This window comes from Rhinolophus sinicus, chromosome 13, assembly GCF_057876585.1.
Source record: "Rhinolophus sinicus isolate RSI-liver-muscle chromosome 13, RSI-T2T, whole genome shotgun sequence".
NCBI classification, from domain to species: Eukaryota; Metazoa; Chordata; class Mammalia; order Chiroptera; family Rhinolophidae; genus Rhinolophus; species Rhinolophus sinicus.
The window spans coordinates 62,502,446-62,527,209 of record NC_142513.1 but is presented as its reverse complement, the minus strand read 5'-3'; the positions used below and the strand labels follow the sequence as shown (position 1 = coordinate 62,527,209).

Sequence of the window (24,764 nt, the reverse complement as noted above, 5' to 3'; positions counted from 1 at the left end):
GATCAGTGTGCTTGTGTGGATGCATTATAAATTAAAGCCTTTGTATATTGTGTGTTCCTTCTTGGATTTAGACTGGATTTTCAGGTGGGTGTGTAATTTTTTGTCTGGCCTTTATGGACCTAGAAGCTTGGCTTCAGTACCTACCTCTAATACACAGCAGCTTTGGCAGTTTGCTCTCTTGAGTTCTGGCTAAGAAGTTTGAGGTTCATATAGCTATTACTCTATTTTTCTTAAGCTGTTAATTTTGAACATTAAGGGAATTTTTGCCTGTGTGACAGCTTGCTTTCTGTTAAGAATTGTTTGTTAGAGGTGTCGATCAACATTCACAGTGCCTAAATTTAGGATTTTTCTTAACTATTCACTAAGATCCCCCGGCCCCTCCATTTAAATATAGCATCGGAATAGAACATGGATGGCTAAGCAGTTATAATTGGAGGTATAACTGACACACAGGTATTTCCAGTGTACAACATAATCATTTGATATTTGTATATATCACAAAATGATCCCCACAGTAAATCTGGTTAACACCCATCACCCTAATAGTGAATTACAAATTTTTAAAACCATTTTGTTTTAATCGTTTTTTTAAAAAAACTAGGTGTTGATTTCTAAGTGTTTGTACTTCCCAATATTTATCAAACTAACCAGTGCAGTTTGAGTCACAGCGTGTTTGAGACTCTCCGTTAGCTGCCTCATGGGCTGTGGTCTAGAATTTTTCATCTGAAGTTTATTCCTGAACTAGTGATTCAACCAAAATAAAGGAATGGACTTTCAGGACGGGAAGATGCATGGCGGTGAGGAGGCTGCATTTAAATTGGCTTCTTGCCTCCATCTTGTTTCCTCGTTACCACTTCAGTCATAGGTTCAGGGCAGTTTGGCAGTTTAGAAATACTATATAATTGTTTGTTAGTTTTATTGAGGTATAATTGACATACAGAATGTTCTAGGTATACAGCAGAATGATTTGCTATTAGGCAGTTTTTTTAAGTTAACTATTTCCAAATCGGTAAAATGGCAAACTAACGCCTTAGTAGAACTTGATGTACGTGTGTGTGGAGAAATAGAGATTGTCGTCGTAGGCTCTAGTTTTGTTAGTAGGGGTAGGATATACTTGTGAAATAGTTTGTTCTTGAGCTTTGACGCCTCTGTGGATTTGTGTATCAGTGTATTGGTACCTTGTTTACATATTAGGCACTTACAATTTTGTCCTGTTTAATCAGTTGTGATAGTTCAAAGGTTTTTAAACTTTCCTCCAAGTTGAGAAACTTTGCTCCTGCTTATCCCTTTCCCTCCTTTTTTGGCTTTTGCTGAATGTGCTTTTGTGCAGCCCTGTAACTGCCGTCTTTCTTACAGGCATTTGATACGGAAGTCAGGGTTACATAGGTTAGGGTACTTGCCCGTGGTCATTTAGCTAAACACACCACTAAACACCCATTCCCCAGCACACAGACATCCATCCGTTTTCAGTGACTGAGTCTTATCAATTCTTAAATATGTTCTGCCTTTCTCATCTGCCTTTTGTGTCTGTCATGATGTGTGTAGTGTTCTAGTTTTCACATTTCCCTGCCCCCACCCCCACATTCATCTATTTTCCCACTGCCAGCAGCATTTATTTAAAACAATCATACCGCTTCCCTCCTTAAAACTATTGGTTTCCTGTTTGATAGTGTTTGAATTAAGGAAGTGAAGTTAGGTTAAGGTCCAGACTCTTAAGTAACAGGCTTTTCCTGTGTTCACTTTACCGTGCTGTGTTTCAGGCAGGGGTTTTTTATTGCTGTTTGTTGTTGTTTGATCTTTGTTTTTTGTTTGTTTGCCTCTAGGCTTGCTTTCATGTGCTGTTGAATGGAAAAAGCAAGTGGAGAACAATATTACAGTATATTAATACCACATTTCAGGGATTATGTACTTTTTCTTTTTTTAAGATCTAGAGACTTGTTTCAGGACAGTACAGTATTTTCAAATATGTTATTTGAGACTGCTCCCACTACAGAATGCCTAGAAATGCAAGATAAAATATAACTTTTTCTGTAACTACATAGATGAGCACAAAAAGAAGAGACTAAAAATGCTTAAAACCCCCAGAGTTTATCCTAAATCTACATAACAGGGATACTGCATATGAAGTATTTAAAAAATACTTAAAAAGAGGAAAAATATTGTAAACATGAGAAAAGGAACAAGATAGACTTCAAAGACACCAGTGTAACGTCATGGCACACTTGGTATTTCAGACCAACCTCCTGTTGAGGACTCTTGGCAAATAAGCAGAATTATAAACAGGTGCCTGAGGCCCGAGCTCAGCAGCTGGGGAAGACTTAACGGGCCAGGATCTGAGGGAGGACAGAGGTCCCGGAGGTGAGCCCGTGTTTAGTGCTGCCTTTGTCTTGCAGGTGTTTGTCAAGGTCAGAGTGTGTGCCTGCTAGACTGACTGGTGCTTTTGACAATCTCACTGGGGCTAAAGGACTTGGACGGGGGCCTGCCGAGAAATTAGGACCCCACAGTTATACCTTAGGGATATGGGTGAGTGAGATGTAATTATTTCTTAAAAAGCTTTTGCAAATAATGTTCAGCACGTAATAATAACTAGGTATGTGAGACAATGAAGAACAAAGTAAAAGCATCTCCTTGAGAAACAAGATATAGGCTATTAGACTCAGTGTAGTCTTAACAAATGGTGAGCACCCTAAGTCGTTCTTTAATAACAGTCCTTCAGGTAGTGGGGTTACAAGACACACTTTAAAATAACTACGCTTACTGTGTTCATTGGAGAGTGGCAATTGAGAATTTAAGCAGAGAACTTAAAACTCAGAAATAACCAGATTGGAATTCTAAATGTGTAGTAGCTAAAGTAGGAACTGAAAAGGTTTAACAGACAACACAGCTGGAGAAGAAAACTGGACAATAGGTCAGGAAGAAATACGTGTATTGAGGGAAGAGACAAAGATGGAAAATAAAAAGATGGTAAAGGACATAGAAAATGCAGTGATTAAACCTCATTGGAAATGTCAGCGCTAATACAAAGTTAGGGAGAAGCGCAGGAGGGAATGGGGCAGAAGCAAGGGAGATTGTTGACAACTTTGCAGAACTGATGAAAGAATGTCAAGTCTAAGGCTTTAAGAAGCCCTCTGAATTCTAAACCCAGTAAACATCCTTTAAGAAATAAACTTGCAAACAAAACTGGAAAAATACTGCAAATTTTACCAGCAACCCAAATGGGGGAGGAAAATACTAGGCTATTTAGTATAGAAAGTTTGGGAGTTGCTTGAGGAAGTGAAACTCAGTGAAAATGATAAATAGGGGGAAGGTAATGTTACTGTGTAATAGTATGATACTGTCTTGTTGAGTTTATATATGAAATGATAACGACAATATAAAAGTGTCTTCATTGTCCGGGAAGAAGGTGATAGTCAAGAAAGCATGTGGTGGGCTCTAGAGTAACCATTAAAAGACTAGTAAGAGTTTTACTGCCAACCCAAAGGAACAGAGTAATTTTTTTTAAAAAAGGACAACAGGTAGAACAAATAGTAAGATGACACGTTCAAACCTTAAATATATCAGTAATTTCAATGGCTAAATGCTTAAAATTGTCAAACTGGTTAAAAGTCCAACTGTGTACATTTTACAAGGGACACCTAAAATATAAGGATAAAGATTGAAGGGAAAGAGCCATAACAAGTATAAATGAAGATTGTTATCTACTGTGTTGTCCATCCCAAAACTTAGTTGGCTTAAAACAATAACTTTCTATTTCTCATGATTGTAGATAGGGGTTTGCGCAGGTCTGCTGGGCTTGCCCGGGGTCGCTTTTGAGCCAGGTGGTGGGATGTAAAGCCTTAAGAATTCAGGGGCTTGCCACTTTGGTCATGTTTTCTGGGGGTGCAGCAATCTGGAGCAAGTTGGAATGTTCCCATCACTGGTCATGCTAACTTGCTGCTTGCACGACCTTCCGTGGCACCTGAGGAAGAGGCACACACAGCGGACCCTTCGTGTCTGGGGGCGTCCCAGACCACACGGGGGTGTTAGCGCTCTGATGCATTTGCTGAGTAACCCAAGGCTGCCTAAAGCGGGGCTCGCTCGCTCTTCTCGTCGAGGACTCTCAAAAGCTTTTGTTCGTGTGGATTATACATATTGATATTTACCATATTAAAAATTAAATTGAAATTTTAAAATGTTCATGAAAAATACATGACCATACATAGCATGTTTTTAATTAATATAGTCTGCAAGGAGATCTGTTGAGAAAAATGGCAATGTTTTATATTTTTGCTAATAGTAGACAACTCATTGTCATGTGTCTTACGTTCGGTCCGTTGGTGGTACATTGTTTGGGTTGAGGTACATGAAAAAAATCCAGCTTTACATAGAAGAGAGAATATTCTTTGAGACTGCATCAAGGCTAAACGGGGTCGTTTCTTGAAAGTTAATTGCAGTAGGGAATATGAAACCATGTACATGTTTTTACTTTTTAGTCTTTGAATGGATATTATGCTCCTGTGTAGTTTTCTAACAGTGTGCGTTGGTCACTTGGAAAATATTGGTTCCCTAAGTGATACAAACGTTCCAAATGTTGACAGCTCTTTACAGAATTGGGGAGATTGGTGCAAGCATTTCTCAGGAAGAGCTATGTAGATGGGCCTCTGAGTAGACGCTGAGTGAAGATACTTGTGTCTGTGAAAGCTCACCATGGCCTCCATCGTGGGCTGGGTTCCATGCACCAGCCAGGGAGAAGACACTTGTAGGTGTCCTGTCACAGCCTCAGCTGGTGTCGTCGCTGCCAGGTGTGCGTGAGCCAGCCTTTTGCTGACCATGAGCTGGTGCTGGGTGGAGCGGAGATGAGCTGCCCCTCAGGCCCAAATCGCAGATTGGTGGGCACAGTAAATGTCACTGTTTAAAGGGACTGCGTTTCCGTGTGGTTTGTTACGCAGTAGCAGGTAACCTGACCCCCTGGCTCCTTGCCGTGACTGAATGTTGAGTCTGCCACCCCTGGTGAGGCACCGTGTTCTGGGGTTACCACCAGTCACCTGGTGGCAGGCTGATGACTGGATCCTTTACATGGAAAAGGCACCAGTTAACCCTCTGTGGAATAGATAAGCAGTTGGGATCTCTAGATGAGAATTTGCTTTCTCTGTAATCCTTTTGTCAGCACCGTCATCTGGGGATCAGACGTGTACTTACCATCGTGGTGTTGGGTACGACGTTGCTTCTGAGGGAAGGGTGGAATGAGCTACTGAAGACACTTGCGAAGCCAGTGGGGAGATCAGAAAGATGGGGGTCTGTTTCAGGAGGGGGTAGGTGCTTGGATTGAACGGCCTGTGCGTGCTGGGAAGTCATGCGTACGGGCCAGAGTGGCCTCTCACAAACCAAATGCAGCTGCCGCTGTGGCTTCTGCTGGTTTGGGGGTCTGGGTTCCCAAGGAGCAGTGCTCTCTCCAGGGGACGGTGGTTCCATTGGACGTGATGATGAGATAGCATTTTGGAGTCTTCACTGAACCAGCAGGTAAATAAGAGCTTCTGTATTGGCTGGAGTGATCGGCTCTGGTTCCCAGGAGAAGCGGGCCGACGGAAGGCCACATCTGGGCGCCAGAGGAGGCTGGGGGCACCTCTTAGTATGTCCACGTCCCTAGGTAATTTTAATAGAAAACGGCAGAAACTGAAAAACAAAAGACCACTAAAGATTGAGACCGGTTATAATTTTTGGAGTCACTCCGTCTGGTAAAAAAAACACACCAAAAGAACGACAAAAAAACAGCTGAGGTGCTGGCTGAGAGCACGGGAAACACGAATAGGAACAAGTTTTAAAACACCAGCTCTGGCCGTGTGAGAGCTACACACGTGGCCAGAGCAAGGACGTGCGCCTTCGTACGGCTCAGTGTGCAGACGGACCTGGGAATTGGGGCACTGAATGCTCGGTGATGGGAGCAGTGCTGCCCCCACCGCCTGCCCTGTTGGTGGCGAGCACGCGTCTTCCTTGCAGGGCAGTTGCGTCTTGTTGGGGGAAGGCTCGTAGTGTTGCTGGTCTTTTACTGCGGGCGGCATGTGGATGGCCGTCGGTGCTGAGCACCCTGAGGGGAGGATGGGACTGGTTTTGAAGCTGCTGGGTCTCAGCTCGCTCCAGCTTTCCCATGCTGGAGTTGGGACTCTGAATTATTTCTCCCTTGTTGGCTTGTTAGTTCTGCTGGTCAGGGCATTAGAGGGAGGCTGAAGGTGAGTCGGGAGAAGGATCGTCTCCTTCCTGGGGAGTTCCAGGGGGCCCCCCCAGAAGGAGCCTCTTCCTGCTCCCTCAGGGACCAGCCCAGCCAGAAGCAGCAGCTGCACTTCGGGCTTTCCTGCCGCCTTGCTCCTTGTAACTCGTCAGCCACCTCTTGGGGAGGGAACTGCCCGCACGGAAGGCATTCTCCTAGTTAAGTTGTCAGATCTTTGTATTTTGTCCAGATCGGGGAAGGGTTATCAAACGGCAAACAGCCAGCTGCTCATTCCATTCCCATCATGGAATATTATTCAGCCCTTATAAGCAGGTTACATTTATGCCAGTCGATTTGATAAGATTTGAATAATGTATTTGTGTAGAAACTGAAGACGCCGGAAAGTGTGTAATTTGATCCCAGCATCTTGGAAGTTCCTGCCCTCAGACAGTGTGCCCCTCACTTCTCCGTGACTGATGATTTAGTATGTGCCTGGCCCACTGCTTTGCTTTCCTCGTGCTTCTATCAGTTTTGTAGAGATTTCCACATCCTCATGAAATCCTTAGAGATTTCAAAATCTTGACCTCAACCTCCTACCTGCCCCAGGGGTTGCAGGCTTTCTTCAGGTGTCAGCTCCAGCAGTCCTGGTGGACTGGCGCTGCCGACTGGTGCACCCTCTGGGCAGTCAGGAAGGAAAGCGGTGTCTCCCCAAACCCCCAGTTTCTCAAGGGCGCAGGTGACTTGTTTCTGAGTTGTCTAAAATGGCAAGAAGGCCATGGCTTGTGCTGGCTTTGGCTCTCCTCAAACACACCTGTTAAAGCCTGGATGGGTGTCTCCTGCCCCTCGGTGTGTGCTGCGTGACCCTCGGCTCTCCCAGGGTGTCCTAGGTGCCCCGGGGCGGTGGGGTGGGTGGCAGTAGGCCCCCCTTGGCTGTGAGGTCCAGCAGGAAAGCAGATACTGGGTTTTTGCCCCAGGGCTCCAGTCACAAGAGATGTGTGTGCTTTGTTGAAGGGAAGTCAGATAACCCAGTCGTGTGTTTCTTCTGCTTCATACCCACTTCGAGTTAAAGACTGTTCCTGGTGTGGTGCAGGTCCTTCCAGACCTTTCCCTGTGGACACCACTGCTGGGCCGAGGGGAGAGCTCAGCCCTGCGGGCACCGGGGGTGGGGGGTGGGGGGGAGGACAGTGACGCCGTGCCCAGTGCAGACGCTCAGCCGATGCTGATAAGCCCCTGTCGGCAGTGGGCGCAGTGGGGTCGCCAGGCTGGGCTGGTCCCAGCGCCCTTTGGGGGAGAATCTGGTTGGGGAAAGCGAAAATGAAACTGACGTAAAAGGCTATGAGCATCGCTTACTTACATTTCGACATCTAGAGTATTGAGAAGACTTAGAAAAAGAGGAATTGAAAATGAGGAAGAGGTGAGACATGGAGTGGACGGTTTCAGCAGAACAGATGGTGCGTCCGGAAGTGAGAGAGCTGAGACCCTGCTGAGGGTGTGTGTGCGTGTGTAAGAAGGGGGCCAGTTGGTGTGTCCTTGGCGTGCGCTCGGGCCGTCCTGCAGACCTACGGGGGTACCCGCATCGCTGAGCCCGGGGGCTTGAGCATCGTGCCCGTGACACAGGCGACAGCACCGTGCTTTTCTGTAGGGACTAAATCAGCCTGCCCTCCTTGGTGCCGAGCTGAGACACAAAGGTGCCCGCATGGGGGACTGGTGTGGGACACAGGTGATGAGCAAGGAGACTCATTCCTCCCTCTGCCCCCCCCCCCCCACGTTATCTGAGTCCCAGGGGCCAGTCCTGGGCTGGGAGACCTGGGAATTCGCTGCGCGCACTAAGTGATCGTGACCATGTGCACTGTTGTAAGGGTCTCCCCACAGTCCGTGGGCCAGGCCCACTCTGGGGGAGCCTGCACGGGGCATGGTGGCACCCGACTGGGGCGCTGAAATGACTCTTGGCGTCACGTGTTCAGCCTTCATTCCTGAACAGCACAGTCGCCAGGGTTCCTGAGTCCTTGGGCTTCACTGCGCCGTGCCCCACGGGGCCCTGTCACCATGCACCTTTAGATTCTGGACTTGGCTCAGCCTCCTGGGTCTCGGCCCTTCCCTCTAGGGAGTCCCCTTTAGGGCCTTTCTGGCCACGAGCCTGCTTCCCTGCGGGCGTCTCTGACTTCGTCCTCCGGATCCTGTGCCAGCCAGTCCACCCCACACCCTGGACTTGGGGAGAGGCGGTCTTGGCTGAACTCCACAGCCACCCAGAGACTGGTTTATCCCCTTTCCAGACAGACCGTGGGAGGCCGGTTGGACGATTTCCCCATCATAGTGAACATCTCTTCTGTCTCTAGTCCAGACTTAAATTCTCACTATACGTTAGAACTCGCTTTAAAATACTGAAAAATATACCTAGAACTAGATGAAGCAAACAGATCACCTTCCCCTTGACCGGAGGGACACGCCAGGATGGCTGGTGCCTGCCACCTCCCCTGGGCCTGGGAGCTCCGAAGAGCACATTGGAATTCCTTGCAAAGGGTTTCAGAACCTGAGGACCCTGAACCTTAGCTCTTCGGAGGCAGCAGAGGGGAGGCGCTGAGAGCAGACTTGAGCGAGTCCTGACTCACTTGGTGATTCTGTGGTTTGCAGTGTTGCTTAAGCACGCTGCCTCAGTTTCCTCATCTGAAAGTGGCGATCGTACAGCATCTACTTCACGGGGGTGCTGGGAGGAGTGGGTCTGTTGTGCGTGACCGTGGTGCCTGGCAAATGGTGCCACGTAAAACCAGTGAGAAAATGTCAGTGAGGAGCTGGTGGGCCTGTCGGCTCCACAGAAGGCGGCCTCTGCCCTGCCCTTGGTTGCAGGCTCAGTCCCGCATGGCCCTGGGCTCGGCCCTGCAGGGGCTGCAGGGAAAGAATTCTGTCAGTCTCCCACCTCTCCCTCCATGCAGGGATAGCCACCATGGCCTTGGCAGGCCGGTGGCACCCTTAAAGGGGTCCCCACCAGGGACTGGCATGCAGCCGTGGCTTGTTACCCAGCGAGAGCAGTCTCCCCGGGGTCCTTCCAGGCCAGTCCCTGTGCCAGCCTTCCGCTGACACTCACTGGCCTTTCCAAACAGTTTGGATGCTGAAGACAATTACTAAAAGTTTTAACTGCATTCGGAGTTCAGAAATCGTCACTGAATTCAGTGACTGCTGGTGGGATCCGGTAAACCTTCCATTCCACTCAGCTTGGCATTTCTTATTGGTGGGAGAACGTTGGGGTTTGGTGTGGTGGGAAGCAGTGTGCGTGCGCTCGGGAGTCAGTGCGCCTGTGCACGGCCACTTACTGTCGGTAGAGAAAAAAGCGTGCGGCCTCCTGGCTGTTTTGTGGAAGTAACTAACGGGGATCGAGGATTTTCCCGTAGAGGTCCGCTTCTGGGTGCCCTAGCCCTGCTGGTGGCAGGGCTTTTATCCTGCTGTCACTGCACTTGGAAGCAGTGTCTATGTCAGGTCCCTGCCAGGAGAGGCGGGGAGGTGGTGGGAGGTGGCACTACACGTGAGCCGAGGCCCCAAGTCCCCAGCACAGGCTTGCTCCTGACCTGGTGGAGAAACATGCTTCCTCCTGGGTCCCCCGCCTGGCGGACAGGACACCAGCACCCACACTGTCCTCGCTGCCTGAGAGACGCGGGCAACTAACCCCTTGACGCCTCCCCCTCGGGAGACCTGAGGCTGGAGGGCAGGCCTGGGAGGTGCTCACTGAATGTTTATTGAATAGACCACAGAAAAGGCAGTCACCGGAGCGCTTTCTAAAGCTGTAAAGCAGCTCTCTGGAGAGAACATTCTCTATATACCCGGGGATGAGTCAGTTAAAAACGAGGCCTAAGGCACGTGGCTGGTGATGCCCTTTGGTCAGGAGACGCGCTGGGCTGGTTGCCGGCTGCGGTCTTCCTCCTCCGCACGCACCGGGTGAGGGCGCAAAGCCGGGCCCCGGGAGCTGCCCCACCACTGCTCCAGAGCGGGTGTGCCCCAGGGCCTGGCTGCCCGGCCCCGCTCCCCGCCGGCCGCCTCAGCTGCGCGGCCTCAGACCAGCGGGATGGGGTAGGAGGCGCAGGCGGCCAGCCCGCACATGTTCTTGCCGCGCTCAATGAGGAAGTACCTGCGCAGAGAGGGCGGCTGAGCAGGCGGCGCCTCCTTCCCCGAGACCTGTCTGGGGTGGGTGGCTGCTCCCCGACAGCCCACGAGGGATGAGGCCCGAGTGTCTTCATCAAGCCAGGAAGTCACTGCGCTGACTTGGGGACGACTTTCTCCTTCCCCATCCTTGGCTGCCCCAGGAGCTCCTCTAGCCATTTCTCACTTCTCCCCCGACCCATGTGAGCCCTTGCCGGTCCCTCGTGGTTATTTAATCATCACTGGGACCCCGAGCTACCAGTTAAAACGCTCCTCTTTGGATGAGGACATGGGCTCTGAGAGGACAGTCCCTCAGGATATGTGTCCAGGCCCTGGTTCCAGCCCCGTTCTCCTAGAAGGAGGCGCTGTCAGCCGTCAGGGACAACTGTGCTGCTTTGATTTCCACAAATGCACCCTCCCAGACACTGGCTTAGTCCCAGCACGGCTGTGCAGTGAGCTCTTTCCTAAGGGACTCCTGTCCTGACTGATCCTAAGATGGGAGGCCCAGGGCAGGAGGGGGGCTGAGAGAGGGTCTCGGGGGCCTGGGGGTCCCATGCTCACTCCTCTCCCCAGGCCTGGGCTGGGCCTGGCTGACCAGCTCCTTGGAAGCTAAATGTTTGAGATGGAGGAGACCCCATCCGGGGCCCCCACCTGAGCAATCCCACCCCTCCCAGTATAGGGCCCTGGGAGCCGCTTACCCGTTCATTCCCCACTGCGGGCCCCAGGAGTTTTTCACGATCCAGTAGGGTGTCCCGTTTTCTTCGCCATACCCAACAGCCAGCACTGCGTGGTTTACTTTATCTGGGGTTTTATGACAGGAAGTGCTGCCAAACAAAAATAAAAAAGGTTTGGAAATACTGGAGGGTGAAAAGTGACGCCGCTGCCACATCCGGCATCTCCGAGGGCTTTGTCCTTGGCCCTGTCCTGTCACTGCACAGCCCACTCTGCAGACACTGCCTCCAGTTTCCTCCAGAGTAGCTTCCCCAGGGAGGCATTCAGGGTGGGGAAGAGCGCCAGGCACCGCGCAAGAGCAGCTGGGCTGTGCTCAGCCAGGTGGGCCTGGGGTGGTGCTCACGCACAGGTGGGCGCTGCGGGCCCAGTGCTACCCTGACACTCCCCATACCCGCTGACGAGATGAGCCCTGTGCCTCGTGCAGTGGCCGTGCCGTGAGGCCTGCGTGGCCTTGCTTTGGTGCCATTGTATTTACATTTAAGGTTACCTGTGTTTAGGGCACATGCACAGGTTTTCCACGGACGGTAGTGAACTAGTTTCCGTGAAGAAATTGCAAGAAGTATAGGGACAGTCTGCAGGGCTGTGCATTAACTCTGTGTGACCGCATTCCCGGTAGGCGCCAGGCCTGGGGCAAGGTGGGACACGAGCGCGAGCAAACGCTGCTCCTGCCCTTGGGAACCTTTGTTTGGCTGCGTGTACACGGGACTGAAGGTTGTGACTGTGGGAGCCCGATGGGACCCCGAGGAGGGGATCTGACGCGGCGGGAACGGGAAGGCTTCCCGAGAAGGCAGGGGTCACACATGAAACCACAAACTGCTCAGTGCAGCTGGGCTGGGCACGGGGGACTAGGGAGGGTGGGGTCGTTTTGATGGAAGGTGGCCTTGGAGAAGAAAGCACCAGACCACGAAGGTCCCTGCGGCCAAGCTAGGCACTGGAGGACGGGAGGGGTGTGGCAGGAGTGTTTCAGTGGGGTGGGGGCCCAGGGCAGACCGGAGGGAGGCAGCTGCAGGACGGGCAGTGGTGGGCCGGGGCAGGGACTCGGAGAGAGCGGAGGGCACGTTTCTAACTCCGGATGCAGCACGTAGGAGCTGAGCTTTCCACAGGCCATCCCGCTGGAGGTGGCGGGGAGGCCCTGGGGTCTGGGGGGTACAGCTCTGCCTGGTCTGCCAGGGATGTTCTCAGCCAACAGCCGGCCAGGGGTTGAGTGAGGAGGGGAGAGGGCTGAGCAGTGAGCTCCAGGGGACACCACGTTAGGGGCAGGAGGCAGCCGTGTCGCATGTGCTCGGAGGGGCCTGCAGCACAGACTGGGAGAGCAGCTGCCTTCGCTTCCCTGTCTCACAGCTCCACACTCTCCAGCCTGGGTTTTCGTAACTGGGGGCCCCTCTGAGGAGGCAGCTGTGGGCGCCAATCCCGGCCTGGCCTCGGCCAGCCTAGGGCCTGGGTCTGACCTCCCTCCGCGGCGCCGACCTCAGCTGTGCGCGCGCCCCACCTGGAGTAGATGCCCTTGCGGTACAGCATGAAGTCCTCAGTCACCTCGAAGGCGAAGCTCACGGGGTTGTACAGCGCCACCGCCTCCACCATCGCCGCCTCGTCGTTCTGGGGACACACATGACTCTGTCCCCTCCCCATCCCACCCCCAAAATGGGGCCCTTCGCCCCCAGGTGGGGGACAGGCCCAGAGCAATGTAGGTGTCCGGGAGGGAAGAGGCTTCTAGAGGCAGCAGCCACCCAGGGGCAACTGCCGTCCTCACAGGAGACACTGGGGTGGGGTGGGGTCCCTGCCCTCTGCCTGAATGGCCAGGACCCTCTGGGTTTCTGATGAGGCTCACAGGTCCTGCTTCCAAACCCTGTCTTCCTCCCCACCTCCCTTCCTGGGCTGGTCTGTCCCGTCACCTCTTCCCCTCCCTGCTCTGTTTCTTGGAAACCCCACACCCTTTGGGGCAGGGACCCACTCAGTCACTGACAAGCATTCACTGGGCCCTCCCCTGAGCTGGAGGCTCCAAGGGTGCATGGGTGGGTGTGAGTCCCCCACACCCGCCCCTGACCCCTGCACCCACAAAGCCAGGCTAAGGACATTTCTTGGTAGAACCCAGGGACAGGAGACACGAGCACATAGTCCCAGATGGGGGTGGAAACGAGGGGACCCAGCAGAGGGCTGTGTGCTCCAGGAGGACTTGTCCCCTTTAGCCCGGGAAGGCGGGCGGGCGGAGGTCAGGCTTTGGAGCAGGGCCGCGGATCAGGTGAGAGCAGCAGTGGGCACCACCTGAGGAGCTTTAAAGCGTCCCGATGCCCAGGCTGCAGCCCACACAGTGACATCCGTCTGCGGTGGGTCCCAGGCGTCAGGAGTTTGGAAAGCATCCCAGCTGGTAACCCCGGGGTTAGGTGAGCTAATGAGGCAGCTCCCTGGCTGGGGGCCTTTGGGAGTGGACAGAGGGTGGAGGTCAGGGGAGCTGAGGCCAGGACTCTGCGGGAGGCGGCGGGCACCCAGCCGTAAAAAGCCAACTGCACCTGGTCAGCAAGCAGCTTCCTTCCCTGAGCTCAGCCGAGGCCTGTGAGCCCTCACAGGTCAGAGCAGATAGAGGAGGGAAGGCACGGAGGCCTGCCCAGCGGGCGTGAGCCCACACTCCTGCCTGCGTCCCCAGGGCCCTGCAGGTCACCCACAGGCTCTCCTGGGACCAGCGCAAAGGGATTTGCTTCTGCGTGGCATGTAAATGGCCCAGCGCTGGCCAGCCCTTGGCTGCTGTGCCTAAGGAACACTGGCTGTTCTCTGACAGGAAACGCATGGCGGTCACGTCACCAGCATCCCGGTGCTGGGTGTGGGCCGTGGACCGACCTGGTCTCTCAGCTCCAGGCCAGCTGCTGTTTCCTAGTTCTGTGGCTTCGGCAAGTGATTTAACCACTCTGAACCCGTTTCCTCCTCTACACATGAAGGTGATAATGACACTTATCTGCTGGGGGTGTCTCATCTAAGAGATAGTGTGGTCAAGGCCCACTGTTACTGCTCCAGTCACATGGCAGCTTCTGTTGGTGATGTCTGCTTATGTGTGCGCGCGCACATGCTCAGCCTCGCTCACGCACACGCATCGCACCTGCACCCTCGTGGGGCCTTCTCGCCCTTCTCTCTCTCTCTCTCTCTCACACACACACACACACACACACACACGATTCATGAGGCTGTTCACACTCCAGCTCTCAGACACATGGGGCACCTGCCCTTCCTCACCCATTGGCATTAGGTGTGACTAACTGTTGGCTGAAGGGCCAGTCACGCTTTACGCCTCTCCCTCTGCCGGTCCTAGAGGGAATCCAGCCACACGGCACAGCCCTGCCGCAGCCGAGGGACGTGTCACACGAGTGAGACTTGGGGCCATTCGGCTTTGGAGTTGTCTGTCTCTGCAGCACGACCTGGTTTCCTGACTGATTCACTTTCACACTCAGTGAAGTCACACTTGCTCACACACGCTCACACCTGCAGGATGGGGTTACTGCTGGTAGTTGATAGACAGGAAAGGGGGGACATGACAGTGAAGACTTGTGCAGACCCAGGTCGGAGCCAGAGCAGCCTCCTGCCAGTCCTGGTTCCTCCTCGCCCACCTTCGCCACGCAGCCCTCATGGCGACAGTCACCCTAACCCCAGTGGTGTGCTGCCCGGACAGGCTGCCCTGCCGTGCCCACTGGCCGCCGGGCAGGTGCAGACGGACCCTCATCTGACCGGTACTCACGATGGTGATGTTGGCCACGTCCTTGACAAAAGCCACGGCCTGCTTGGGCTGGAACTTGCAGGTGCCGTCCTGTTCAGGGCAGCAAAAGGCAGAGCAGGGGTGAGGGGGCTCAGCTCCAGGCTGAGATGTCGCCTCCCCCACGTAGGCGGAGAACACGGACGGAGCAGCAGCCCCATGTGCCAGGGCTGGTAATGGGATCGCTGCACAGAGCACGAGAGGCACCTCATGTCAGGGAGCGCAGTCGTGGCAGGAGCCAGTCCCGTGCTGGCCACGGCCGAGGTGGGCTCGCAAGGTGCCAGGGTGCTGGCTGTGGACAGGCTGGCTGGGGGGGATGGCAGGTGGCCTGGGGCAAAGTGTGTGGGCCCAGCACAGCGTCATGGGCATGAGACATGGGCATGAGACAGGGGCCTGGACTCTGCTGATGGACGATGGCGGGTGGCAGGAGGGAGGAGCCGCCGGTGACGTGTGGGAGTGACGGCTGGCACAGAGAAGGCGCACGGGGCCCTCGACATGCTGGGAGCCGGGCTGGGGGCAGAGGGGCCGTCTGCCCAGAATTACCTTGGCCTTGTACGGGTAGGCGTCCTCAGCCATGATGCCCTTGTTGTAGCGGATATACTCGAAGGCCTGGCTGGGGAGGCCCCTGCAGAAGCACACACAGCTGGCTGCCTGGGCCGCCCCACGCTGGCTGGCCTAGGGCGGGCCCTGGCTGGCCGTGTCCCAGGCACAGGCGTCTGGGATGGCCCCGGGACCCAGGGCAGCGGATGGGATTGTCTGGCAGCACTATGGGAACGGTTGATGGGAGACAAGAGGGGACGTACCCTTGGCAGCCGTGGTTGTTGAAGTTCTGGGCACAGTCCACCAGCTGCTGTTCCGCCTGCCGGAGCAAACACAGAGCTGTGAGCTGCGAGCTGGCACCAGGCGCTGAGCCACACTTGCGGCCTGACCAGCTCTGGGTCTTGGTGACATATAAGCTCCCCCAGGGCAGGGACCATCTCCGTGTGTCTGAAGGGCAGCCAGGGAGGTAATGGTGAGGGGGCACTGCGGTCAGGTGTCCTAGGGATACATGGCACGGGGAGGGGACAGGCCTTGCCAGAGACCCTGCTCCCCGTCCTCGGCGCCGGCCCACACCGGGCACTTCCTTCCGAGGCCGTCAGCCTCACGCTGGTCTTCCCTCCGTGAATGACCTGGGCATCATTAGCTAAAGCCCTGAAGGAGCCCGAAGGCCCAGGCGGGCTTCCCTGTCAGGCCTCAGGGCAAAGCCGTGACCTGCAGGAGGCGACCCAGCCCCGCCGTGGCCAGCTGCTTACCAAAGACAGCATCTTCCCCGTTTTGATGGCGATCGCAGACTCCAGGGCACCCGTGGTGGAGAAGGTCCAGCAACTGCCACAGCCGCCCTAGAGGGGCTGGAGGTCAGTAACTGGGCCTGGCGACAGCCCCTGAGAACCCCGGGCTCCCTGACCCACCTGTGTCCACTCTGACCCTCACAAGCCCTGCAAGGCTGGCAGCCTTCTCCCCACACTGCAGATAAGGCCACAGAGGCTCGACGGGCACCTGCGCATGCCCTCGCTGGCCTCCCGTTGGCCAGTCCCTCTGTCCTGCCAGGGCTGAGCCCTCCCATGGCCTCTGGCTCTCCTGCATCCTAGTCCTGTCGGTTCCTCCTTCCCACCGTTTCCCACCAAAGGACTCACCAAAGTCCTGTTCTAGAACCTTCTCTCACCTTTCCACCTCCCATCTCATTCTACCCACAGTCCTAACTTCAGCAACTCCCCAAACCCTACCTCAGGCTGACCCCGCCACGTGCCTGTGTGCTGCCCCATCCATCCAGCCCACCAGCTTCTGCTGCCGCCATTGCCACAGCCTCGCGAGGGTCAGGGGTCGGTTCCGGCAGCTCTGCCACACTCAGCCGTGTGGCCTGGGCCGTAACGGCTCCTCTAACCCTCAGTTTCGTCATTTGTAGGACGGGAAGGACAGTGCTTGCCCCACAGGGGCGATAAGATCACGCCTGGCCGGCCGCTGGCCGCGGGCTCCGCAGTGTTCGTGCTGTGGGTGCTTTTGCTGCTCTCGCTGGCTCAGTCCCCATGTTCTCTCCTCAGACTCCTTCCTCCTGTCCACGCCCTCGCTGAGTCTTCTCGCTTGCCTGCACCCTGGCCTCCAGTCCTTCCCCAGTAGGGAGGGGCCCTATCAGGGGGTCTCCACGGTCCAGGAGGTGGCTCGGCCCCTGCTGCAGGGGGCAGAGCAGGGCCGCTGGCTGAGCACTGGACTTGGAGCAGAGACCTGGTGTGGAGTGCCCTCTGTCACCGTGCACTAGACCTTGAGGAAGCCACCTTCCCTCAGTGTCCTCCGTAACGTGAGAAACCCTCTAGGGGTTGCTGAGCTGCTGTCAGATCCCATGGCTCTCTGTCACCCTGAGATGGACCACCCCAGGTGACTCGGTCCTGCCTGATGGCTGGGAGCAGTTAACATGAGGAGGACCTGGAACATTCTGGGCTGACCTCACCTCTTCACCTGCCCGAATGGTGGGCAGGTTCAGGCTCCCCCACTTAACATTAGGTGCTTTGAACTGTTGTGGATTCTCCGACGACCTAAACACTGCCTTTGGGTCATGGGGGGAGGCTGGCTTCGTTCTACACCACTGACTGCTGGACGGGGGCTCGTTTTGGCTCCTGGGGGGCTGTTCAAATGTCCAGGTCACTAGGCAGGCAGCAGGACCCCACAGGCCTGGGTGGATTTGAAGCGGTGCCACAGGGCTTTCAGGAAAAGCAGAGACTGTTTCTCGTGGAAAGCCAAGTGTTTCTGGAGGGAAGCCTTCACTCTGTACTTCCTGGGGTTGAGAAGTCACTGCACTGTCACTTCTAGGGGAGGGACCACAGTAGGCAAAGGGGACAGTAGGGGGTAGGGTCTGACTCTCCAGGACAGTCTGTGCTGGGACCTGGGTCTTCAGCTCCAAGTGCAGAGTGCACGAAGGCTTGGTTCCCTGCAGGGGGCGCCTTCCCCACTGAGAGGCCAGCATCCCGCTGGGGCCGGAGCCAGGCTGAGACACTGGGCGTCACTGTTCACTGGCCACAGGCAATTCCCTGGGGGATGCAGTGAGCAGGGGCTGGACCCTGGTGCCCTGCAGGGTGGGTGGAGATGCCTAGGCGGGAGGAATGGGGTCCTGGTGTCCAATCTGCAGGGCCCAGAGAACGTGATGTTTTCGGGGACTCTGTAGGAGAGACCTGGGACCAGTGGGGACTCGGTGGTGGGCTGAAGGGGTAACTTTGGCCCAATGAGGAAGCACTTTTTCGTACTCCGGAGCAGCCCGTGGGAATAAGACCGCGGGCCTTGCCGGGAAGGCAGCTGGAGAGATGGTGAGGAAGACTAGAGTTGGGGGTGTACCTGGCGTGCTTTGGGGTTCTGCTGAGTTTTTCTTCCTGGTATGTTGCCTGAGAATGTGGCTATTTTGGGGGAAAGGATGGGTGGGGACTGTCACGCATACCTGATTTTTCACAGCTGAGACAAACTGTCCTTTTTTCCGCCAGTCCACAGAGGGTGGGTAGGGGCCACTACCTCGAAAGTAGTTACTTTTGGTGGCTGAGCAATTCTGCAACAAGAAATACAGTTTTCTCAGTGGGAAAAGAAACCTTTTTGACAGAAATGTGTGTAATTAAAATGGAATCACCAAGAGAATGAGAAAGATTGTAGTTGTCAGAACCGTCCAGATTCCAGATGCTAAATGATGGCCGTCGGGGAGCCCAGGCTTGGCTGGAGTTAGCACATGAAATACAGCTCACCCGGTTACATTCGAGTTTCGGGTGAAGGACGAATAGCTTTGTAGCGTAAGTATGTCCCATGCACGGTTCAGGATATACTGGTGCGGAAATATTATTTGTTGTTTATCTGAAATTTGATTTAACTGGGCATCTGTATATTATCTGGAACCCTGAGTTCGGTATCTGCATTGCTGAGGCCAAGAGCGCAGGCTGAGGAACTGCTGGGAACCCCAAGAACCTGGGGCTCCCCAGCTGCGGCTGGGGCTGCCTCAGCAGAGCGAGCCATGAGTGTCTCGCTCATGAGTTCCAGGGGTCTGAGTGCAAAGGTTCAGGTTTGGTCACAATGATTGACACCTACCTGAGGCTCTGACCAAAGGTACTTTCGTTTAATTTCCTCAAACGTCATATCTGAAAACTGGTTGATTCCCACTGAAAAAGAGAAGGAAAAACAAAAACCAAAATGAGAAAAACAAACCAAAACAGGAGCTCAGTGAATCGCTAATAAAGAAATAGGAAAAAGAATGAATCCATGTTCACGGTGTCCTCTTTACAGCCACGCCACTTGGCTGCTTTGCATTTTCACACGCCACATAATGAACACACCCTCACTGCGCTTCCGAATTCCCAATTCCTGAGGGGCTTTGTGACAGCACACCCCAGAGACGTGGCTGCAGTGGGTCTGCGTGGGGCCTGCGCACCCCCCGTTGTAGATGCCCCGCTGGTGGGTCTGTCTGATGGACGCCCAGGTACAGACCCGCGACACCCGCTCCCCACCCCGCCGGCCAGCGGGGGCCGCGGATCACTGTCCCTGGATAGCCAAGTTGCATTGCAGAGACCTGAACCCCCGAGGTCACCGCTAGTCCTGGGCAGAAATGGGATGCAGAGTCGGGCTTCTGTCCGGCCCATGCCGACTGCCCTTATCACTACCTGAGCTGACACTGCCATCGTTTGGAGCCCTTGCTATTTGCGCTGTGTGCGCCTGTGTTTCCAGGGACATCAACCTGAAGGGACTGCGGATGTCCCCAGAGCGTGCTCTGAAGAGGCCACGCCCACTGCACTGCCAGGGCTCAGCCTCAGGGCTGGACCCTCAGATGGCAGCCGTGGGGTGGGGACTCCTCTGCAGTCTCCTGCAAACTTCACAGTCCCCCAGCGGGGTGCCAGCGTCCCCCTGAATCTCATGGAGAGTGACAGACAGCAGAGCCAGAATCCCTTCCGCCCCTCGCCCCTCACGGGCCGCGTTGCTAGTTGATTTCTTTCCCACGTGAGGGCTCCCTCCTCCCGTCCGCACGGTACTTTGAAATGTGCTGTTGCGAGCATTGTGGGCCTTGATCTTCCTGCTGTTGCTGACAAAGGTCTGCAGCCGGTGGTGGTGCTCCTCCGCGCTGTACTTCCTTCGGTGCTGAAACAAAACACAGCGGCAGGAGTCGGGCTGGAGTGCTACTGCGACAGGGAGACACTTTTCTTTCTAAGAGGACAGGTGGGGCTTTTCTTCCTGCCCAATCTGTGTGAGTGGGTACGACCCTGTCCGGGGTCTCGGCAGTGAACGTCAGGAAATTTTTCAACGTCAACCAAACCCCGTCTTCAGGGACCTGTGGCCAGAACGGAGTCCATGCAGCTGCCTGAAGGGCTACAACAGTCCAAGAGGCCCCGGCGAAGACGCCTGCCAAGTACAGGTCACTCCTGGGCACGACAGGCGATGCTGGGTCACGTTTACAGCAAAAATCACCATTTTTCAAACCCACATGCACTGGCGTTCTCTAATTGACTTTGCGGCCGGCATGCCATGTGATTTGAATACACAGTGTGGACATGAGCCGCAAGGCTTGAAAGGCTGCCGGCGTACTGCACCCCTGGGCACCTCTGGAAGGCGATTACTCAACTGAACCTTCCCCGTGTTTGGCCATTTCCGTGGCCGGAAAGACCCAGGAGGGTGGGGTTGGAAAACCCCCTTCACTGTCTCAGACCTGGTACCGCTTGGATGGAGAACAGGAAGCAGAGCAATGAATAACTTCAGAAAGAAGAAGTTGGGCACTGACCTGCAGCATCCATGACTTAAAGCGAAAGTTCTCTGCAAAAGGAAAAAATCAATTAGGCGTGGGCGCCTCGCAGTAACGTTGAGTCTACAGCCAAGGAGGCACTTTAGAACTGATTTGCATTTTAGGAAACTAGGTTAAACGGAAAGCGCCAAGAATGGTGTCATCTAAGGTAGAATGCAAAAAGAACAGAAACTCTTACTGCTCTGGTCCCCAAATCAATGTTGAAAGGCTCTACGCCCTTAACCTCTGGGGTTAAAAGTTAGGATAGCGGCTGTCCTCAGTGGGGCACAGAAGCGTGTCTGGAGTGCTGCTTACTGAGTTTAAGTTGTGGAAATTCACCGAAATGCATGTTTAATGATCTGGGCACTTTTCTGGATGATCGTTTACATCAATAAGACGTTAATTTAAAAACCTATATGCCTCAAAAATTGACAGATTTTTTCTTAAAAGGACAGAGAGTAAATTATTTTAGACCTTGCAAACTCTGCCGCCTCTGTCACAACTACTCAACTCTGCCCTTGTGCTAGGAAAGCAAATGGGTGTGACCGTGTTACAATAATAAAACTTTATTTACAAAACCAGGCTGCCCAGTTGTTTTTGGACCCCCGCGATAGCCCCCCTTGTGTATTTTAAGTTATCGGAAAATTCATTTTAAATTGAACTAGCAGCAAAGGATCTATTCCAGCTCATTGTACGGATGCACATTTTAAAACAAGACTGTTACGTCATCCTTTAAAGTTAGTCGATGGACTGTGTGAACCATGATTTAATACTCACCATCAGTCACTTGAACTGGCACCTCTAGAGGAGTCGGACGTTTTATATAGTTTCTTTTCTCCCTTGGACCCCCATCTCCACCCACACCTCACAAAATTTTACCCCAAGGGAGCATGTGTTTATACTTGATTGCCCTAACTTCCTTTTGTACAAGAACCAAAAGTATGAATTTAAATTATTTTTACTTCCTGTCTGACCCACGTCTCTGAATATTATAAAAATTTATTCTGGGTTGAGTAATCATCGTCATTAACACCTGGCTGACAAAAACATTTTAAATATACATTACAAAAAGTAATTATTAAACAGAGAAAGTAAACTTGTATTGGAAATGCATCTCTTAATGAGATAAATTGGCTTTACTAACTCCCCCCTCCCGCATGGATTTATATACTCACGGATGAATATTAACTATGTTTTTTAATGCGTCCGCATGAATTCTGGTCTTTGTTTTTTTTATAAAGGTCAAAGGGCTGAGAAATTCTCAAATAAGCCCATTGCTTGTTAATAATAGTAAGCAACACAAATACTGCTTCTTGCTTCTGGCAATGGGAAGGCCATTCTTAGCGCAGTGCCACTCAATTCCTTGCACTTCTTCCCACGCCCCGAATCACATGGTGCTCGGCCAGGACACTGCTTCTAAGACCCCATCAGCTGATACCCCGTGAGGGCCTCCCTCCTTCAGTGTCAGCTTCCTTGAAGAAGGGACAGTAGCCTTAAAGCGTTTGTCACCGTGAGCCTTTCTGTTTGCTGCCTTCAATAGTTCAGAGTCAGGACGAATGAAAAAAAGGAAAGGTTCCCCTGCCTTCGGGCTCTTTTCTCCCACAGGACATTTGGAAGTAAAGGGTCTGGAAGTTGATTCCTAATCTGTGCCAGGAGCACGTGGAATTTCTGTGTGTCCCCCCCAGACTGAAGATGTCTGCTACACAGAAATTAGATCTCTCTGTATGGGTCACAGACCAGTTCCCGAAACCAAGCCATAGCCATTTCCCTGGGAGAAAAAATGCACATTCCCCCAATACCTGCCCTGCGGAGGGGTTCAGAGGAAGACAGACCCCAGCTCAGGACGAGGGTTTGCGGCAGATGGAGTCTGGGACAACTGACTAGCGTTTGCCTCCAGGAGGTTTCAAAAGAAACACAGGTGAGAAAACCCTGACTATGGCTCAGTGGAAGAAACAGCCAGAGAAGACCTCCGGGCAGGGTCAGAACGGCCTGCTGGTGACCTCTGCACCCCAACCTCAGCTAGATCCATTTCAACCCCCTGTGACTTTGGGAAGAAGTATGGTCACGCATGCTCTGTCTTCCTGGCTGTGTGGGGAGTGTCCAGAACAGCGGTCCCCAAACTGGCCTGCTGCCTGTTTTTGTCAAGTCCAGGAGCGGAGAATTCTTTTCACAGTTTTGAACAGTTGGAAAAAAGGGACATTTTGTAGTACCTGAAAATCATCTGAGTTCAGATTTCAGTGCCCATAAATCGTGGTTTACGGGAACACAACCAAGCTCACTTGTGTGCAGACTGTCCTGGCTGCTCTCCCGTTACAATGGCTGATGTATAGTCCGCAAAACCCCAGATATTTACTCTCTGGCTTTTTACAGAAAAGGTTTGCGGAGCCCTGCCCTGGAGTTGAGATGGTTTCCTCCGCCAGCCGTCGGGACACAGCCGAGTGAGGCAGCAGCTGGGTTGTCCTCAGGTTGGACTGACAGGGAGCTGGGCGCCCTCCCGGTTTGCAAGACTAGGGGGTTTTCTTGCATGAATGGGGGCTGGAATAAGGCAAGACTCTGAGCAGAGAAGATCCAGCCTCGGGATCTTGGTCCTTTCCTGGGGTGGGGGGGCAGCTGGTCATGGGAGCTCAGAGCTTGTGGTTGGTGGGCGGAGGCTGAACTGGGGGTGGAAGGAGGGAGGCCACAGGGGAGAGGGGCCAAAACGGGGAGTCCCGGAGACTGATCATGAGCCCTTGGAACAAACACCCTCAGTTTTCAGGGCTGAACTGCCGTTCCTCTAAGCAGAAGAGTCAGTCCTCCAAACAGCCGTGGGGCCCATTCTACACGACTCAGGGCAGGGAGGGGATGCCCTGTGTGCCAGGCCCTGGGGAAGCTGCCAGGGGAGGCTGGAAAGGCCCTCCGTGTCCCCAGGTGCGGGTGCAGGGTACAAGGGGCCGCGGGCTTCTCTGGCGCGCTCGCCTCTGCAGCCGCCTGGAGAGGGGCCCTGGACAGCGGCCCCGCGCCCCTGGTGGAGCAAGACCCCCTCCTCCGGCCCCCGCCCCTAACGCAGCGCAACCTTCCGGGTCCGGTCCACAGCCCCGGGCCGGTCGGTCCATGTTCCTCCTGACCCGGTCAAGTCCTCTGAGCCTGGATCTTGGACCTCGACGCTCCCCGCGCCGTCCCCGCCCCGCCCGTACCTCTGTAGCTCACGGGCAGGCCAGCAGCGCTGCCGCGGACGGGGGATCCCAGCAGCCAGGCCCCAGCGCAGAGCAGCGGCAGCGCGGCCCACATCGCGGCGGCGGCGGCTCCGGGCTCTGAGGGGTGTGGGGGGTGGGGGGTGGCCGGAGCGCGGGGCGGGGCGGAGCGCGGGGGCGGGGCGGGCCTGGGCGGGGCCTGGGCGGGGCGGGGCCTGGGCGGGGGCGGGGCTCCGCCGCACACCTATCATGGGCTCGCTGACCTTGGTCGGCCAGCTTTGGCCCTCTTACCGTCCACTGCCCGCTCCGGGCCGCGTCACCCCCTTTCTCCCCTGCAAGGAGGGCGAGCTGGGCTGCCCGTCTGGGGGTCTTCCATCTGCTGGGACTGGCTGGACCTCATTCTTGCCGCCCATCTCTCAGTCCCAGAACCCCCATGGCAGCTCCTCATTAACCACGTTCCCCTGGTTGTCCCTTCTGCCCTGGAAGGAATTTACTGCTGTGGTAGGTAGACAGCTGTCTTTGTGAGCCCCCTCAGGCACTTTAGTCTTCCTGCCGAGAAAGCCCTGGTAGCAGCTGTAGGGTCCTTTCCTCTATTTTGCCATCTGAAGAATGGAGAAATATGATCCACAAGAGCCTGGGTGTGAGATAAGCACAACAGATCATCCAAAACGAGGAAGAGGAAGCGTGCCCAGCGATGGCTTTGGGGCAAGCTCCCCCTGGGGCCAGTTCTCTTCCGTTGTCACTGCGCAAAGAGGCATGTGCTTGACCTCAGATGGGGAAACTGAGGCTCGAAGAAGTTGGCGGTAACTTGGAATTAAAGCATACGACTACCTGGATTATCTGAGGGGTCCGATGTAATCCCTGGGGCCGTTCAAAGCAGAAAACAGGCAGAAGAGTCAGAAGGGAGGTCAGGGAGCTTTGAGGCATGAGGACTCCACAGCCGTGCTGGCTGTGAAGGGGCCACGAGCCAAGGGACACGGGGGCCTCCAGACTCAGATAAACCTCAGCCCACAGCAGGCAAGGAAAGGGACTCATTCCCACAAC

The 24,764-nt window shown here is 54.3% G+C and overlaps 1 protein-coding gene across 1 annotated transcript; it reads right to left on the bottom strand.

The window, feature by feature from the left end:
- Window positions 1–9,888: 9,888 nt before the first annotated feature.
- On the bottom strand, window positions 9,889–23,871 carry CTSH (cathepsin H). Its single transcript, XM_019751207.3, has 12 exons — window positions 23,724–23,871; window positions 20,551–20,582; window positions 19,808–19,913; window positions 18,873–18,943; window positions 18,241–18,345; window positions 16,073–16,159; window positions 15,584–15,639; window positions 15,324–15,405; window positions 14,766–14,834; window positions 12,534–12,640; window positions 11,011–11,136; window positions 9,889–10,301 (listed from the first exon to the last, which is right to left on the bottom strand). The coding sequence occupies exons 1-12, from the start codon at window positions 23,815–23,817 to the stop codon at window positions 10,226–10,228; spliced, it is 1,011 nt and encodes a 336-aa protein (XP_019606766.3). The 5' UTR covers window positions 23,818–23,871; the 3' UTR covers window positions 9,889–10,225.
- Window positions 23,872–24,764: the final 893 nt, after the last annotated feature.